The 18,369-nt window shown below is 43.4% G+C and overlaps 5 protein-coding genes across 5 annotated transcripts; 4 read left to right on the forward strand and 1 right to left on the reverse strand.

The window, feature by feature from the left end:
• Positions 1-1,118: 1,118 nt before the first annotated feature.
• On the forward strand, positions 1,119-1,551 carry EAF01_004881 (uncharacterized protein; the record flags this gene model as incomplete). The annotated part of the gene is made up of 2 exons (XM_038913135.1): positions 1,119-1,355; positions 1,423-1,551. The coding sequence occupies 2 exons, from the start codon at positions 1,119-1,121 to the stop codon at positions 1,549-1,551; spliced, it is 366 nt and encodes a 121-aa protein (XP_038771221.1).
• Positions 1,552-1,935: 384 nt separating this feature from the next.
• On the forward strand, positions 1,936-2,475 carry EAF01_004882 (uncharacterized protein; the record flags this gene model as incomplete). The annotated part of the gene is made up of 2 exons (XM_038913136.1): positions 1,936-2,312; positions 2,367-2,475. 2 exons carry the CDS (start codon positions 1,936-1,938, stop codon positions 2,473-2,475), a joined length of 486 nt encoding a protein of 161 aa, XP_038771222.1.
• A 1,800-nt stretch (positions 2,476-4,275) lies between these two features.
• Positions 4,276-9,735, reverse strand: EAF01_004883 (uncharacterized protein; the record flags this gene model as incomplete). Its single annotated transcript, XM_038913137.1, has 3 exons — positions 4,276-5,229; positions 5,281-5,982; positions 6,034-9,735. The coding sequence occupies 3 exons, from the start codon at positions 9,733-9,735 to the stop codon at positions 4,276-4,278; spliced, it is 5,358 nt and encodes a 1,785-aa protein (XP_038771223.1).
• Positions 9,736-12,913: 3,178 nt separating this feature from the next.
• EAF01_004884 (uncharacterized protein) lies at positions 12,914-13,810 on the forward strand (the record flags this gene model as incomplete). Its single annotated transcript, XM_038913138.1, has 5 exons — positions 12,914-12,926; positions 13,185-13,364; positions 13,431-13,582; positions 13,633-13,729; positions 13,788-13,810. 5 exons carry the CDS (start codon positions 12,914-12,916, stop codon positions 13,808-13,810), a joined length of 465 nt encoding a protein of 154 aa, XP_038771224.1.
• A 1,688-nt stretch (positions 13,811-15,498) lies between these two features.
• On the forward strand, positions 15,499-18,369 carry EAF01_004885 (uncharacterized protein; the record flags this gene model as incomplete). The annotated part of the gene is made up of 2 exons (XM_038913139.1): positions 15,499-16,267; positions 16,319-18,369. 2 exons carry the CDS (start codon positions 15,499-15,501, stop codon positions 18,367-18,369), a joined length of 2,820 nt encoding a protein of 939 aa, XP_038771225.1.

Raw genomic sequence — 18,369 nt, forward strand, 5'->3', positions numbered from 1 at the left:
GTCTCGAGTGAATTAATGATGTTGAAAGATTGGAGCGACAGCGTCTCTTCATATACTCAAATATCTTTCCAAGAATAATGACCCAAGTTGTGGAAACTTTTACAACACAGCTCAGCTAACGCACTCGCACAAGCCCATTGGGTACCCTCAACCTAAAGAAACAGACCCGGCGGGAATACAAAATATAACAATTATCACCCCGAATAACATTGAGGCAGAGTCATATAGACCGCTTTGGATGCATGGTAACTGGCTATAACAAGTGCAGTAAATCTGATGAAGTAGCAATGAATGACGCCCATAGGCGTTCTGGCAGGCACACTACGGCCACCTCCTCCAGTCATCCACATGCAAATGAAGACTCTTGACACATCTTCAGGGATATAACACTTAGACTAGGATATCATACAAAGTGTAAAGTACCGACAGTATGGTTGCGGCCCACACTTGTATAGATGTTGGTGTTACCAGAAGAAAGAAAGGGAGGGTTTTGGGGGGGCAATGCGATGCGGAGAGTCACGTGATTTAACGCAGCGCTTAAGACAAGTTGCGAGCTTCTATATACACCCTCCTCATTGACTTGCAAAAGGTTTGGCCACAACACCTATATTTTCTTCGGCTTTTCTGGCTTATGATGGAAGATGTGCTGAAAATTATTGCCACCTCTGACCTGCCTCGTCACGATCGAGAGATTCTTTTTTGCTTCATTAAAGATGCTTCTGAACCCGAGCGCGCATGCCAGTATATACATGAGCAGTGCGGGGATGGAGGGCTGTTTAAGCTAGAGAGCATAGTATCTCTCTGGAAACAAGTTGTTACCAAAGGCGAGTCCTGGTCATGGAATTATAATAGGATTTCAAAATCCCATGTTAATTATTATCAGTTCTCCAACCTACACTATCTTCTGATCGTGTCACGTCTGCATTGTCTACGAGAGAAGGCTATAGATGTCGTATCACACAATAGCCTTCACGGTATCTGGGCGAAAAGTTGGAGGCTGTGAGTATTGTCTCACCAGCACTATTAGTTGGGGCTCTTAATGTAAACGAGGTTTGTACAGTACCCACCGTAGGATTGCTCTTGTCATTCTCATTTTGATTCTGTTTTTTTAGAACGCCATGCTTCTTGCATTTCTGGGGCCAGAAATTCTAGAAAGTCTCCGAGTACTACTCAATAGAACATACAATAACCAAACCAAGGATGAAGAATATCCTGAGCTTCAGAATATGTTCTTAGCGACCCAGAGCATGAAGGAAGCTTTTCACAAGGCGCATTATGCATTTTTCCCATACCTGAAACTTTGCTGGAAACCAAAGGATCTTCAAGTGGATCCGAAAATTCCTAATTCCATTGATGTGAGTATACTGTAACCTTTTTTATCTTTCGCGCGACATCCCCATACTGATGATACTCACACCGAAGTATGGAATTCTACCCCGACAACGTGAGCCCGCGTGTCGAGACAAGTTAACCAGTCATTACATCACATTCGCTACCCCATCTAACAGTCTTCCTTTACCCCATCCGTTGTTACTAGGTACACATTCATGACTGTCTAAATCACGTTCCTGGATGGACTCGGCCGAACAGAGGGCTCATGTCCGCTCGAATCGAAATATCATCTATAGTCGCATATGCCAATGGACCTCTTCAGCTTTCACTCACATAATTAAACTATTTCCCTATCTTACCCCTGGGGGTTTTGGAATCTACTGTTATCGAACACTCAGTCGTCTCTCTTCGAACCTATTCGCACCGCAAGGGATAGTCCAGCGTGTTCCCGGCGGGATTGTCATCAAACGCGGTTCCCGGGTATCATCCAATGAAATCTCCGCCCTCCAACCTCTAGATTTCGTAACAGATTCCAAAGATGGCCATTCATATCTCATTACGACTCATATCCCGGGCCAACCCTTTCGTTCCGTCTGTGATCTCATGACCGATTCAGACCTCTCCAATTTCATTCACGATCTCCGCACCATCCTCACCGAGATGCGCAAAATACACAATCCCCACGGCCTCCAAGCTGAAGTCAGACTTTGTGGCGCCAAAGGTAATACCCCCTGTCACGACTTCCGACTCGGAGATTCCTGCGGTCCCTTTCCTACCCTCGATTCTTTCCAACAGCATCTCCGCACCAACGCCTACGTGTCTTCTCCCCCCAACCCCACCACCGACCTCGACGTCCCGACTCAAAAATGTCTCCTCGTCCATACTCCCCCTCGCTCCATCTTCTTCGCCCACGGTGATCCCAATCTCAACAATATTCTCATCAATCCGTTCTCCTTCCGCATCAGCGAACTCGTAGATTGGTAATGCGCGGGATTCTACCCCGATTATTGGGAGAAGACTAAATCGCTGTATAGTATGCCGGGCGATGCTTTCTGGAAATCGCTTTTGCAGCGTGTGATACCTGGGTTTGAGGAGGAGGTGAAGACGAAGATATGGCTATGGGATCGCTCCGATCCATTTTGAGATGGGGTGCGGAGTAGGCATGGAAGGGGAAATTTGAAAGAGGGGGAAGCGAGAACCGGAGTGAGACAAACAAGCTAATGATGCAATCTTATTTTCATACGGCAGATTAGTCTCATGTCTCTCAAACATCATTTCATGACTCTTATGCCCTAAGAATCTCACTTGTTTTACTTTCATAGCCCTTGGATTCTATAATAGATTGTAATTTATGATGTCTAAAATCAAGAAAAGAAATGCGTAAACTCAAAGGAAAAGTAGTAGTATACCTATAAAATCTATCTTAAAATAGTTAGAATCTATATTCCCTCTACAAAAGTCAGTCTATCATAAATAGAATCTATTCTCTCTCTACAAAATCAGTTCTCTCCTTATATAAGCAAACGACCCTGATTAATTTACCTATATTCAATCTTATCTCCGGATTCCCCCTCCCCTCCAGAATACCCATTCTAAATCCCCACACTACTCAAACTATCATCCCTTCTCCCCCAACCATCCCTCCCCTCCCCTCCTCCATCTCCATCTCCACCCTTCCCCTCCACCTCCCACAAACACTCCCCCAACCCCTCTCCAAAAAATCCCATCATGTTAACGAAACAACAACAACATCACACATAAATCCACACAAAGTATACCTAAATACCAACTAGTCAACACCACCACGAAATTAACCTATCCATCTAGACTCTCTAGACGACTTGCTAAACATAATTCCTAAAACCCTCCATCCATTCCATCACGAGAGAGAGAATCTTCAAAGAGCAGCCAGCAACTAAACTAAACTAAACTAATACAAATTAGTACATATAACGTAGTTCATTAGTATATAAGTCATATCACTATATAGATTACTTTGTTATTTTATATATAAAATTCATTTATATGTAATCACATACTATCTTTATTTTTCAATTAAAAAATTAAATAATTCAGTCATTTCAATTTTAGAAAACGGATTTTTAAAATATTTCAAAAACTTGATTTTATTTAGTAAGTAATTATTCACTAAAAAAATAGTGTTTTTTTTATCACAACAAAAATCATAACAAAATCTACTTTTTATTAAGAAAAGAAAATATATATATAAAGAACAACCCTTTAAAAAGCTTATATTGAAATATTATTTAATATAATTTTGAATCATTTTTCAAAAAATAATGATTAGTTTTCAAAATTTGATTATCCAAAAAAAAGCTCGATTTCAGTACATTTTAAAGTAGCCTACAAAATGATATAACCTATATGCTAATGAACCACGTTATATCTATTCATTGATCTTGTTACATACTACTTACTCAACCTCAACTACACGAGCAGAATGGATGTACACTACTCTTTATCTATTTACCAGAATTTATCCGAAAAGATGAGTTTATTTTCAGATGGTACTACGTCTTGTGATATCATCCTCAGACTTTCAAGGCTATCTATCCCCGGGATTTTAGATCCAAAGAGATGAAAACAAATACAGTAAAGAGTATTAAAACATAAAAGCAGAATCTAGGATAAATCTCATCATCAATCGATCGATAATTTCTAGAAAAACGGCAGCTACAACTGGTGGTATGGTATTATATGCACATAAAAAACTTTCCTCCCCCCCCCCCCGTGCCATCTATCCCTTCCCTCCTATTAGACCCATCTCCTTTTGTCCAGTAGTCAGAGTCAAGACTCGCCTGCCCAACCATTCATTTATATCATTAACGATCAGGGTTTGGTCTTCTCCTACCCATTCCTTAATCCCCGAGCCAACCTCTCCATTCGTTCGCAGGCTTATACACTAGCTCACACCCTTGTCACCTATTCCATATGCCCCTCATTAAGCACCATCTCCAGCACTATCTGGTTCCCCACAATTTCCGGATGTGCCATTGCCAACTTCAACGTCCTATTCATAGCCCCTCCCGCGCCACCCATCGGATTCATAGTAGCCATAGAATTTGCTCCCGCTCCCTGAGGGTTTGTACCCGCATCAAGACATCTTACATCACTACCAGCAATAACCTGTCTCAATCTACCATTCTCTGCATTTCTCACTTCGACAAAATCGCTATCGAAGAGTACTAAATATGCACCATACATAGCTGCCGTTTTAGCTCTTCCTACGAATTCCATTATGACGGATCGAGATACTTCGCCATGTTTATCGACATAGACACCACATTCCGCATAACATAGAAGGAATTCAGCATCAGAAAGCCTGAACATACCTAGAGGTCTTTGACCTTGGAGTCGAGCGGCTATGGATGCAATATTTTGATTTTTGGTATCTGGGATACTCATTGGTACTTTTTTGTCGAGAGTCAAGAGTTCAAATCCTTTTTGAGTCGAGATGGCAATGTAAGATTGGAAGAGATTTATGGTGAAACATTCGGTTGGAATATAAAATTCGTCGAATTCACGGAAAAACTCGGTATTGCCACCGAAACGTTTACCAAAAAGACGAGACTTTTTCTCTGAGGATTTTTGAACAACTGGCTCAAGGACTTTGAAGACGGAGTGAAGACTCTCCTTTTTCTTGTAGAAGACTAGGGTTCTTTCTTTCATACGAGCTGTAGCGAAGAATGATACGTCGCGAGCGCCTGAGAGCTTTTGAGGTGCTCGTCGGGATGAATCTGTGTTTGTCCCAGGAAAGTTCGAAGCAGGAATGATTACATCGAGATGATATGCAACAAGAGATTTGTCGGCAATGATAATGCACAGCGAGAAATCTTCAAGAATGGCGATTTGTGTAACTTTGGGCATTTGAATAGTCTATCAGAATTAGCTTGACGTTTCTTGGAATTGGTATCATGTTGTGCTTACTCTTGACCATCCTCGAGGATTCGATGCCTCAGAGATATAGACCCCATAATCTGTTCCAATGGCAATCAAAAGTTTCCCATATGACATAAACGACACCGCGCAATTTACCTGAGCTCTGCATACCGGAGACGGTCGAGGTTTTGATCCATAACTGTGTTCCATATCCCTGACAGCTCTATCTAGTGGTGTACCAGAAATTGAAATTAGAGCTCTTTGCTGATAGATCGTGGAGTTGTCATAAGCAAAAGCACTATCAGCAACAACTTTGAGACGGAAAGGCTCAGCGTTTTGTGCAAAAAGAGCCGCTGCATAACGTGTTTTTGCTTCAATAATTTTATCACACCACTTGTCTCGGTTTGTGGCCGATGGAGCATATAGAGTATAAACCTCGGCTTTGCCCAGATGCTTGATACGGAATGGATACATGACCTTTGCATCGTTATCATTCAAATTATTCGAATTAAGTCTTGTCACAGAAGCTGTGGTTGGGACTGAATTGTTAGAGTTCGTATGCTCTAATGTTTGCATTCGCTCAAGGCCAGTAGTAGCGTTCGTGGCAGTACGCATTAACCTTGCTTCAGCAGCATTTGCTGGGGCAGTCTTGGCGACAGTTGTCGTGACGGCTCCAATACCTTTCACAGCGGATTTCTGCACTGGATCGTCGTCACTGCTCTCGAGAACTAAAAGCTGCATGGGAATGGGCTAGAATACATGTCAGCAATATCACGTGACTGGAGTTTAGTCAACACTCACAAGTTTTGATACATCATAAACTTCCTTCTTCCGCAGACCATTCGCATCTCGTTGAATAACACTCTTGGCCAAAACAAAGTAATGATCAAAGAGGATAGCATGAGTTTCCAACCAGGTGAATCGATTATTACCTGCGCGCTGTAAATCTCCTCTATGGAGGAGCTCACGGCCTAGATGATCCAGGTTAAGCTCAACACGCTCCATGCCAGGGCGAAGATACAGCTTCGACTGGAGCTCAATCATATCAACTTTTCTACTCTGTTCCTCAACCTTAGCATCACACTCTAGGGTGACTGCTTTGATTTCTTCAATGGCTATCGCTAGAGTTGCTTTCTCGTCGCTATCTTTAGTCATGTTTTTGAGAACAGTGCCAAGGAGGAGACCATAGCGCTGCAACCTTGTGATTGGGGCTTTTAAATATGTGTTCCAGTCTAGACGACCGGAGAGCTTGTTGTCTCGAGCTTGGTCTAGAAATTGGCGGAAGAGAATGTTTCTGTCTGCTTCTCTTCGAACAAGATAAGTGGCGTATGGGAACCCAGCAGCATATTCGATATATGCAGACTTGGCCTTCCTTATCCATTCTCTGAAAATGTCGCTGAAGCCTGTCACCCAAGGCCCTTGCTCTTTTTGTCTATACTTTAATTGTGCAAGTAGATGGTTTTCATTGACATCTTTAATGGCTTCGACTTTCCCGAAAACTGAAGCAACAAATTTCGTGATCTTCGTTTTTGCGATAATGGGAGGTTGCCACGAGGCAAGATTGTCTCGATATAATATGCGTAACACATTAATCTGATCCATGTAGATATCCTCCGACATGACTATCTCATGAAGGTTATTCTGCAACTCAATCTCTTTCTTGGTTACGCCCCCAAGGATTTCCTTTGTTAGTTTAAAGAAAGTTATCCAGTCCTCGGACTTTCTAGATGGTTCCAGAGTTTGGGACTGTAAGTTGATCTTCTTCAGTGTGCGAGTACAATGATGTGAGTAACATCGTCCTTCGATTTCATGTTCATGAACCTTTGGCGCATAGCATCCTGATCCTGTCAATTGCCATAATACACCGGATACTTCCCCTTGACCAAATTTGACCCATTCTTCATCTTTCACCAAAATCCCAGCATCGAACATAGACTTCACGACTTTCTCACTAAGGGTTTCTGCATCAGCCGTGTTCATGGTTGGTACCATGTGGGTAAACAGAGCTATAAGGCCATCTTCGATAGTCTTCACTCGGAGATCTGATTCGCCTTCTCCCGTCTCCCCGCCAGCCATCTCTCGTATCCAATCTGCAATTCCGCTCAAAGCCCATGGCTCCGCACACCTGCGGAATTCGGCTGTTGATAACCTTCCAGGTGAAAACTTCTTACGACGGCCGGCTGGCAAGGCGGGTAGATCAAGCGACCCTAAAGACGCTGGAGTGGATGCATCATAGCCATCTAGTCCTGCAGCCGAGCGAAGCATAGATTGTCTGTTGCCCTTCGCTCTGGCTTGACGCTCCTCGGCATCCGTTTTCGAGCGAACGGGAGGTATTGTTTGTGCAGTATTGCTGTGACTATGAAGAGATGATGATCTAGGAACATATTGAAGGGCAGGCTGAAGTGTATTTTGTGGGTATGCTTCCGGTCCACTAGGAGGATATGGCCTCGCGCTGTCAACACTGGAAGAGTAGGAGTGTGAATAACCATGCGAATTGCGGTAAGAGCCAGCTGGTAGTAATTGCGGTGTCCTATTCTCGGACATTGGAGGAACTGCGGGAAGAGGCCGTTGGTAAGCTCCTGGAGTCATCCCGGGATGGTAAAACATATCTGGAATTTCATCTCTCGGGGGGCTATCACTCCCAGACCTACCACTTTGCCGAGAATCTAAAATTCGAGATTGCATTGAGTTCTCATCACCTTCATCAAAGCTCAACCGGTGAGCATGAGAAGTTGGCCTTTCTAGACCGCCTGTACCGTAATTATCAACCCTGGCTTCCTCAAAAGCAGGGAAAGGATGAAGTTCGCCCTCGCCGGGCATAGAATAGTCAGCCATTCCTCCCAAACCACCCCTTTGAGCGCGACTATCAGAACGACTAAGTTGGTTCGGTGTCGGCAATGGCCGACTTTGATCTCCCATCTCACTGCTATGCTCTGTACTCATACCGGCAAAATCATCTCCATAAGACATATGTGCGTCGTAGCCACCGCCAGCGAGACCTAGGTCCATACCTTTGTAATCACTATCACTACTTTCCCCTTGAGGTAACTGAGTTTGATGTGATGATTGTTCCTCGTAATAAGCCGGTTGTCCTTCGTATGGCCCACCAAAACTTAAGCCCCCCGAACCTAGTCCATGGGATTCTTGTTCTTCGGCAATGCGCATAGCTTCGAGGCCGGCAGCTGCTTCCAAATCGCTTTCGTCATCTCCGTAATCATCGTAAGAAGTTCCCTCGGTATGTAATGTAGAAGCTGTAGATGGAAAACGGTCAACACCAGCACCAGAATGAACAGTAGTTGCTCTTGAGTCATATCGATGTAATTCACCATCCAGAAGGTTTCCATTCCGGTGGGAAGTTCCAAGGGCATCTCCAATATCCGCAAAGATTTGTTCTTGGGCAAGTTCTTCATCTGTCTTACCTTGTATTCCTAAACCCCAATCGTCTTCATCTCCGGTACCTTGTTCCATTGGTGCACTAGGTAAGGGTCTTTGCGTTGGGTGTCTCTGTAGTGTGGTTCCAGGAGAGGCAGGCATGGGTATCATGGGGGCATTTGAGGAATTTGTCGAAGAACGTTTGGGTGGAGGAATGGGAGGAATTTCTTGAGGTATGGAGTCAATCGAATTCTCTCGCAGAACACCACCGGGGAAATTCGGGTACGCGGGCATTTGTGTAGTTCTCCTGTAATCATAATCCTCTTCAGCAAAACTGTCCCCGTTAGTTGGGTATGGAGTTGTAGAAGACGGTGGATTATATGAAGCCTGCCTTGGGGGTAAAGGAGCCGAGTGAGGAGCATAGCTTGGACTCCTCAAAGGTGGCGAATCCATGTAACTTTCATATATAGCACTTGCGCGAGCTGGAGGCGATGATGATGATGAATTGTATGACCAATAGGATGCCGATGTAGAGGTAGGAGTTTGCGCATAGGAGTTGTTGTAATTGTTGTACGCAGAGGCAGTAGACGAAGCGCGTGTGGGATATTGCGATGGCTGATAAGCTGCAGGATTATACGGTTGATGATTGGAAGATGTAGAATTTGAGTATTGGTGTTGACTAGAAAGACTCGGGCTATATGAGGGCTGCGGGCGATATTGTGAAGGCTGCGAGTGCGACTGAGACCTGGCAAAGTTCTGAGGGTTATATGCAGGCTGCTGGGGAAGTGAGGGGGATTGAGATCCATTCATAGGTTGATATTGATGTTGATATCCCGACAAAGCGGGACTACCAGGTGTTCTAAATGACGATCTGCCAGGCGATTGTGGGCTCATTGAGTTATTTGGCATGTATAATTCTTCTGATGGCATTGAAGCCCTCGCCGATGATGGCGGGGCAGGTTGGTATCCGCTATCACCCGGGTCAAAAAATGCAGCATCATCTCCATGGTCAAAACTAGACTGCCTATGCAAGCCTTGACTCGAGTTATTCGAGGGCTGACCTGTTGGTGCACCGTATTGTGCTGGAGGTACATGTCCGTAGCGACGCCCACCATTTGCGTGGAAGGACATGATTGTGATAGTACGAACCTGCGCAAGAGCTCACGTTCCTAATGAATTCGTATGTGCAGTGACAAATCTCGGAATCTGCGAATCGACCAGCCAAGTTATTATGATGGTATCTTAGTCTCTGAGCATCTGGCTTGCTCTGCGCGATTAGAAAGTCGAGCTGATTCCCATTTGCTGCTCGTTGGGGAGATCGTGCTTAGGGGGAAGATAGATAATCGGTCGATTTTAATAGACCCCCCCTCAGTGAGTGTCAAGTTTTCCAGAGAATCAAAAAACGTCGTCGTCTCAATGCTGAGCTTATGCGCAGTGTCGTGTAAAAATGCTTGCTTGCCCAGGTTTTGCGACAATGTGGGAGATTTCAATGCGGGTATTCGGAGTCTCCGTATCAAAGCAGTGCAATCTCGACTGGGGACTAACAATTGATCCTTTAGATTTTTCTGCCGGGGGAGGGAATGTTGTGATAATAAGCAAAGTTTTCCAAAAAGATTAATAAGATATATGTAGCAGTTATTTGAATGAAAGCGAGTGACTGAGTAAGTAATAAGTGAGTCAAGTAGAAGATGGTATAGCCTTGTATCTTTTGTCCTATTCAAAGGGAGGTATGTGGTTCTATGTGCTTGTTGTCTGTGAGGTTGTAGATGATTTTTGATTTTGATTTTGGTCTTTATCTTAGGTAGGTAATATTCATTATTATTATTACTATTATTATTACATTGTACTCTAAGATGTTCTGGAGCAGCTGAGTTGTCGTCGCAAGCTCTCGCATGTTGATTGGTTTGATTGACCACCACTTTTAAAAAGGTTATTTACGCCCAGATGTAATTATAATAATGAGATCTAGTAAATCATTGTAAGATTAAATTCTATATCTAGACCTTTCTTAGTTATTGATCAATGGGGGGTAGAGTACTTTGTACGCGTCAAGCAGCAATAATAAGCTTATCAGTTCGGTATTCATTTGTTCCTTCAATCTTTCATTCATACATGGATACATACGTACATGCATACCTCTAAACATCTCAGCCCTTCTACCATTCAAATGGTGGAAGGTCAATATTGTCAATCAATCTCTTTGCTATTCATTCATCCATCGTCAATTCTTTAGTGTTGCTACTTCAAAAGACTTCGCCCTGCTCACACATTACCATCTAGGGATGATACATTACATCAATGATGGATGGCACAGCAAAAAGAAAGGAAAAAGAATGAGTTAAACCTCATGGTAGGGCTGTGTGTGTGTGGGTGTGTGTGTGGCTGACTTCAATCAACGACGGCACAAAAATGCAGATACGTGTTTCAAGGATCTGATGTTGGATTTTCTGTGATAGCATACCTACTTCTGTCCATCATGTCCATCATGTCCATCATCAATCGTCTGAAGTAAGGTTGTTCTTGAAAGTGTGATCGGGTCCCCAATCCGAAGCCTTTAGGTGAGGATGAAGCACAGGATCAATGATATCAAATATTGATCGTCAATCTTGTACCAAAAGAGGTTTTAGAAAGGTTGAGGGTTTCCAGTAGTTCTCCATCCCGAACTCCTTAGAGTCACACTCCACGTGGATCCCATGTGATGAAAGAGAAGACAGTAACATCAAACTTGAGTATGGGTTCAGATTTCGGCGGACAGAGAAAAGTTTGAATCACATGTGTATCAGTATACAAAGACGGCTTGCTTGATTCTATCCTCACATCTGTTGGCATTCCAATTTCTTCTACAGTTCATCATTTCATCAGTTTAATAATACAGCCATGTCTATGAATTATCCCTACACGTGTCACCACTGATTCACAATTAGCCAGCGCATGGTCAGATTTTTAGATATCTGTGGGCTCTGGCAGCCAACTTCGCCAAGTAATTCTTTTGGTAAGAATCTTTTCCAAACAGCTCTTTCTTAGCCCTATGTGGAGGTTTGGGCAGAATGAGGATCAGAAAACCTTTCAGTCGTTTTGCTTTCCCGAAACCCTTATTTGATATCCTCCTATGAACTGACAGCGTTGACTTTTATATGATCGCGGAACCTTCACTGACAAAGGCAGTCTCAGGAAGACTACTGTGTCATGTGTCTTGGCGTAAATAACCCAATTGATTACGAGAATTGCGAACCTTACAACAAAAGCACTGGCGCTTGAAATTCAGGGGTAAGGAGGCACTGCGTTCTGCACATTAAGTCAATACGCACTTACCACTCTGATTTGCCGTGGCAATAAAGAAGACAAGTTATCGTGATTACCATATTATGGTACTGATGATTGCCAGTGGCATGGAGTCGTATGAATGGGAAATTATTTGAAACGGTGGCTGAAATGGGCAAGGGTATCCTCAGGCTTCTCCGTACGGAAGGAGAGCATGGGAATCATAGTGAGTGCGGCGGCAGCAAATATCTCTGCTGTCCATAGTATGGTTTGCGGTGTATGCTTATGCGGCTGCGGGAATCTTCACTCAGAAACGTTGCGGTGTCGAAGCTGTTGACGATTGCAATACCGGTGGCTGGTAGAAACCCAACAAGGAAGACAATTGCCGGGAGAGTTGTGTCCTCTGGTTCTCGATATCAGCAAATCCGGGCATTCTTGATTTTATCGGCTTCTCATCAAGAAGTAGTGATGGGCGGACGAATAGAGTGCTTATACTGATGAGACCGACTATGAGCTTGGTGACGATGGGGAAGACTTCGAAGAGCGACACTTTGAGAAGGAGTACCAAAGCATTGGACTGAAATATTCAAGGCTCGTTGTGCCAGCCATAGAGTTTTGGACGCTGAATATCTCATTCTTCGAGAGATTTCAAACATACAACATCGATGTTAATTGTACTCTGAGCATTTACATGTTATTAATATTAAGTACGTACTGTACTCCACTGGTATTCATGAAGTTATTGTTGGCCTGCCATCGATGTCAGTAATTGACAACTGTGGATGATTATGTAATCTCACTCCTCACCAACAAAAGGATTCGTCCGGTGTTCGGAAATAGAGATGATTGAACTGATAATCGTGCAGATGAATTGCCATTGACCAAACAAACCCCACTTTCGGTATGGAATGTTCAAAGCTTCCAATGAGTTCCCACCCCTCTTTCTTTCCTCTTCTACCGTCTCTTGCTGTCGACAACAACTTCCAAATTCTCATTTAGAACCTCCCAAACTCCCACATCAACAACTTTCATAGCATAATCCATCAAAATGGTTAAAGCAGGTAAGTTCTATATCTATAAGTTTGATTCCTGCCGTTACTACCCCACATATTTAATGCTGTAACCAATGGCGGGGTCAGCTAGAGGGCTTTTGAGCACATTTCCTCTGTCAATGGGATACCCGGATGGGTAAACTATCTCCAATCAAGCATCTAATCTACATTATTTCTCATCTCTTGCATTCCTTCTTATCTTTTGTTGTTTCACCGTCTTAAATATGGCATGAAAATATATACTGATCCTGGTTCTCTCTATTTCAGTTGCTACCGTCCGAGGTGACTCCAAGGTCTCCGGTACCGTTACCTTCGAGCAATCCGAAGAGAACTCCCCCACTACCATCACATGGAACATCACCGGAAATGATGCCAATGCTGAGCGTGGCATGCACGTTCATCAATTCGGTGACAACACCAACGGCTGCACATCTGCCGGCCCTCATTGTACGATTCTCGAGCTTTGGATGGAATATCCACATAATGGAACATGAGGCTGATTCGATATGTTAGTCAACCCACACGGTCAGACCCACGGTGCTCCTACCGATGAGGTTCGCCATGTAGGTGACCTTGGAAACTTCAAGACTGATGCCCAAGGAAATGCTACTGGGTCCGTTCAAGACAGTCACATTAAGTTGATTGGTCCATTGAGTGTCATTGGCGTATGTAATCTCTAGCACCTTTGATATACAAGTACTGACTGCCCTATCAGCGTACCGTTGTTGTCCACTCCGGAACCGATGATCTCGGTAAGGGAGAGAACGAAGAGTCCAAGAAGACTGGTAACGCTGGAACCAGACCAGCTTGCGGTATGTTATTCCTTCACTGAAGATGCAGGTATTGGACATGCTACTAACATTCTCATAGGTGTTATCGGTATTGCTGCATAATTGGTGTAGCATACAAAATGGTATGAAACGAAATGAAATGTTCTGATGAAAATGGAAAAGGGGTATGAATAGTTTAGCTTAGTTTGCCTGCTGTGTATAGGTTCAATAGAAAAACAATCATTTTACTCCAATGATTTTGATCAACTTATCATGTATGAATTATTGAACTGGATAGAAAGATGTTATGTTCATCTCTGCTACGAGGTCAAGAATTGTATTCTAAGCTTGATCCGAATGTTACATACTGCTATATATGATTTTTTACAAACTACTCCTCGAGTATAGCACACTGAAGCTTGCCTTGCAAAGATCCAGCAATTATCATCTCAATAACTTATACATAGTACGATATTGCATCATTTTGTCCTGGTGACCGAAGCTCATGTTTTTGCCCCTCGCTCACGTAGGGTCCATGGATTTATATATACCTGCCTACTTGTAGTTAAGCTCCCGTTAACCCGCTATCCCACCATTGAGGTTTGCTTATTACAACTACTATTTAAGTACTCGAGGGTTGAAGTTAATATCTTTCTCAATCTTCACTTCAGCTGCATCACATTACATTATAACAGAGTTCTCACCTACCTATCACCCACGACAGTATACGTTACATATACCTACCTCTCAGCTGGCTGAAGGTTGACCATACATACATTTCAAACATGATCTCCGCACAACAAGGATTAAAGCTCCATTGAAATAATCTTACATCTTCGCTTCGTGAACCAATGATCGATGCAAGATGCTCACCCCACATCAAGGGTTCAATGGGACCTTACAGTAATGGAATTATATAAAATGTAGCCTCATCTAATAAATGGATGATGGAGCTCCAAGAGAACACTTGACCTCTTTCCATCTTCATCATTTTACCATCTGATTGACTATTTAAAGAGAATTCGAATACCTGATAAAGTCGATTCTTTTGCTCATTGAATACAAAATCGTATTCTGCATATTTTTACTATCTATTGCATTTTACTTGATTCTTTATGTAAGTTGTACAATATTCCCTTTTCCTCCTTCCCCTCATCCTCACCCTCACACCCTCACCCTCACCGCATGTGTATACAAGAATTGCCTGCCGCAATCCGCATTCTACACCACTTGAATGGAGGTTGTAAGCAGGCCACCTACCTAGGTATGAATGAACGAATTGGAATTCAGAAATCGGGAGGAGATTCATTGGACGAGAGAAGTGAATTCATGAGAAGGGGGAAATTGATGACTAGTCAACACTCTCCCAAAGCTAGCTTCAATTTGTCGATGATCACTATGATCAATTCATTCGACAGTCAACCACAAATCAAAGAAGGAGCTTCACCTTTTAAAAATATCACAGCCCGGATTTGGAAAGTCTAATTTCCAATTTCGATTTCGCACATCCTATTTCGAGATTCACTTTCATTCATTCCACATTTCATACGGCACCCAGCAGATTGTATCTCGAACACATATAAACGAAGACATTCTACGGTACTGCTTTGACGAGATTCAATATCATACCGCAAAACCTAGACTACTTAAACCTACCTAGTATCTGCATCTCAAATCGCAGAGACAAACGACTCTGTTTTACTCGAATTCGATAAATTGACAACTACACCTACACGCATACTCATACCTATACCTATACCTATACCTATACCTATACCCACACTATTGTTGAATCTTTGATTATAATCAAGATGGGTGTCAAGACATTCAAGATCGGCTCTGCGGCAGGCATTTCTAATGATCGCAAATCTTCTAGCAGCTCATCGACATCAAAAGCTTCTCTGGAATCTGCTAACCTACCTGAACCATTTCCTAGTCCCCGAATTCCACCACTCGGAAAGAAACGACTTGCCAACGTACCTCCATCCGATTACAGCAAAATGGTTCTCAACCAAGCAAAAGTTAAATCCGTCTTGAGCGGCGACAGTCTTGTACTTAGCTCAGTTGAGAATCCTGATCTCGAGCGCATTTTGTCCTTAGCTTATTGCACTTCACCGCATCTGCGAAAGGAAGGTGACGAACCGTTTGCATTTCAGTCCCGCGATGCCTTACGAAGATTAGTAGTGGGCAAGGTTGTGCAATTCCAAGTATTGTACCAAATTCCAAATACTAAGCGCGAATATGGACTTGTTTTCCTGAATGATGGAACCAAACTACCCGAAGAAATGATAAAGGAAGGTTGGCTCAAATTGAGAGAAGATGCTGGCCGAAAGGAAGACTCGGAATCGGCCCTTCAACAACTCGACGCCTTACGTTTGTACGAAGCTACTGCACGCAGTGAAGACAAGGGTCTATGGCAAGAGAATGGTGGACGCATTGAGGTCCAGCATGACATGGGCAACCCAGAGTCTTTCCTAGATACATGGAAGGGAAAAACAGTGGATGGTTTGGTCGAACGTATATTGAGTGGTGATCGAATGCTTGCGCGTTTGATTGTTACTCCTACACAGCATATTCAAGGTCGGTCAAGGAGATTCATGTGTGTAGAATGAAAAGCTGACAGTAAAATAGTCATGACATTGGTTGCTGGTATTCGCGCACCAGCTACTGAGCGAGTCAACCCATCGAATGGACAAACAGCTCCTGCGGAACCATTTGGAAACGAAGCACGACGTTTCGTCGAGGAGAGATTATTGCAAAGAAATGTTAAAATACATATTCTCGGACTTAGCCCACAAAATCAACTCATTGCTTCAGTCATCCATCCCAAGGGAACTATTGCAAAATTTATCCTCGAAGCTGGACTTGCACGATGCACCGATTTCCATTCAACACTCCTTGGCTCAGATATGGCGACATTACGTGAGGCTGAAAAGCGTGCACAACATGCTAAACTCGGTCTGTTCAAGGACCATGTTGTAAAGAACAATGGTGCAGGTGGAAGCCTCGAAGCAACTGTTACTAAGATTTTCAGCGCCGATCAAATTTTTGTCCAGAACAAGGCAGGTGTTGAGAAGCGCATAAACATTAGTAGTATTCGTGGACCTAGACCTACTGAGTCATCTGAAGCACCTTTTAGAGACGAAGCTAAGGAATTCCTCCGAAAACGCCTGATTGGCAAACATGTCCGGATTAGCATCGATGGATCAAGACCAGGCACCGAAGATTATGACGCCAAGGAAGTTGCGACCGTTACTTTGAATGATAAAAACATTGGATTGCAATTGGTTCAAGAAGGTTGGGCTTCCGTAATCCGTCATCGAAGAGATGACACCGACCGAGCTCCTAACTATGACGATTTATTGGCTGCACAAGAGAAAGCCAAGGAAGAAAAGAAAGGAATGTGGTCTGGAAAGGCTGCAAAGGCAAAGCAATATGCCGATGCATCTGAGACTGTCCAAAAGGCTAAGCTCCATGTTGGATCGTTGCAACGACAAAAGAGAATTCCAGCCATTGTTGACTTTGTCAAAGGAGGCGGCCGCTTTGTTGTACTCGTGCCTCGAGAAGGCATTAAACTCAACTTTGTTCTTGCTGGTATTCGAGCTCCCAAATCCGCTAGAAATCCAACCGATAAGAGCGAACCATTTGGTAAAGAAGCACACGATTTAGCTACACGAAGATTATCACAACGTGATGTTGAAATCGATGTATATAATACCGATAAGGTTGGTGGCTTCATTGGTGAACTTTACATCAATAAGGAGAGCTTTGGTAAAATCCTGGTTGAGGAAGGTTATGCAACTGTTCACCAACACACTGCCGAACAATCCGGAAACTCAAAGGAATTATTAGCAGCTGAGAAGCGTGCAAAGGATGCTCGGAAAGGTCTTTGGGCTGATTGGGATCCATCTTTGGATGTGGAAGAAGAAGAATACCAGCCTGCCAATGATGATGAAGCCACTCAAATCAAGAGAGAAAAGGATTACAGAGATGTCATTGTCACCCAGATTAATGAGGATGGAAAGTTAAAACTACAAATCATTGGTACTGGCACCTCGGCTCTTGAGACTATGATGACTCAATTCAAGTCTTTCCACTTGAACCCATCCAACTCAACTGGTCTCCCCGGTCCACCAAAGGCTGGCGATTACGTTGCAGCCAAGTTCTCTGAGGATGGTCAATGGTATCGTGGTCGCATACGCTCCAATGATCGTACTGCTAAGGAAGCAGAAGTCGTTTATATCGATTATGGTAACAGCGAGAAGATTCCTTGGTCTCGTCTCCGACCACTTTCACAACCACAATTCTCAACGCAAAAGCTTCGCGCACAAGCCGTTGATGCTATTTTGACTCTTCTTCAATTCCCTACGGACAAGGATTATATGAATGAGGCAATCAGATATATTACCAACAACACCGCCGACAGGGAACTTGTCGCAAATGTGGATTACACAGCTCCAGATGGAACTTTGTATGTCACATTGTTCGATGCTAAGAGTCAAAATTTGAACGATAGCATCAATAATGATATCGTAGCTATGGGTCTTAGCATGGTTCCAACTAAGTTGAAGGGTTGGGAGAAGGGATTTGCGGATGTTATTAAGAGTTTGACTCAAAGTCAAACTGAGGCTAGACAAAATCGCCAGGGTATGTGGGAGTATGGTGATGCTTATGAAGATTAA

This window comes from Botrytis porri (assembly GCF_014898465.1).
Source record: "Botrytis porri strain MUCL 3234 chromosome Unknown BPOR_006, whole genome shotgun sequence".
Classification (NCBI taxonomy): domain Eukaryota; kingdom Fungi; phylum Ascomycota; class Leotiomycetes; order Helotiales; family Sclerotiniaceae; genus Botrytis; species Botrytis porri.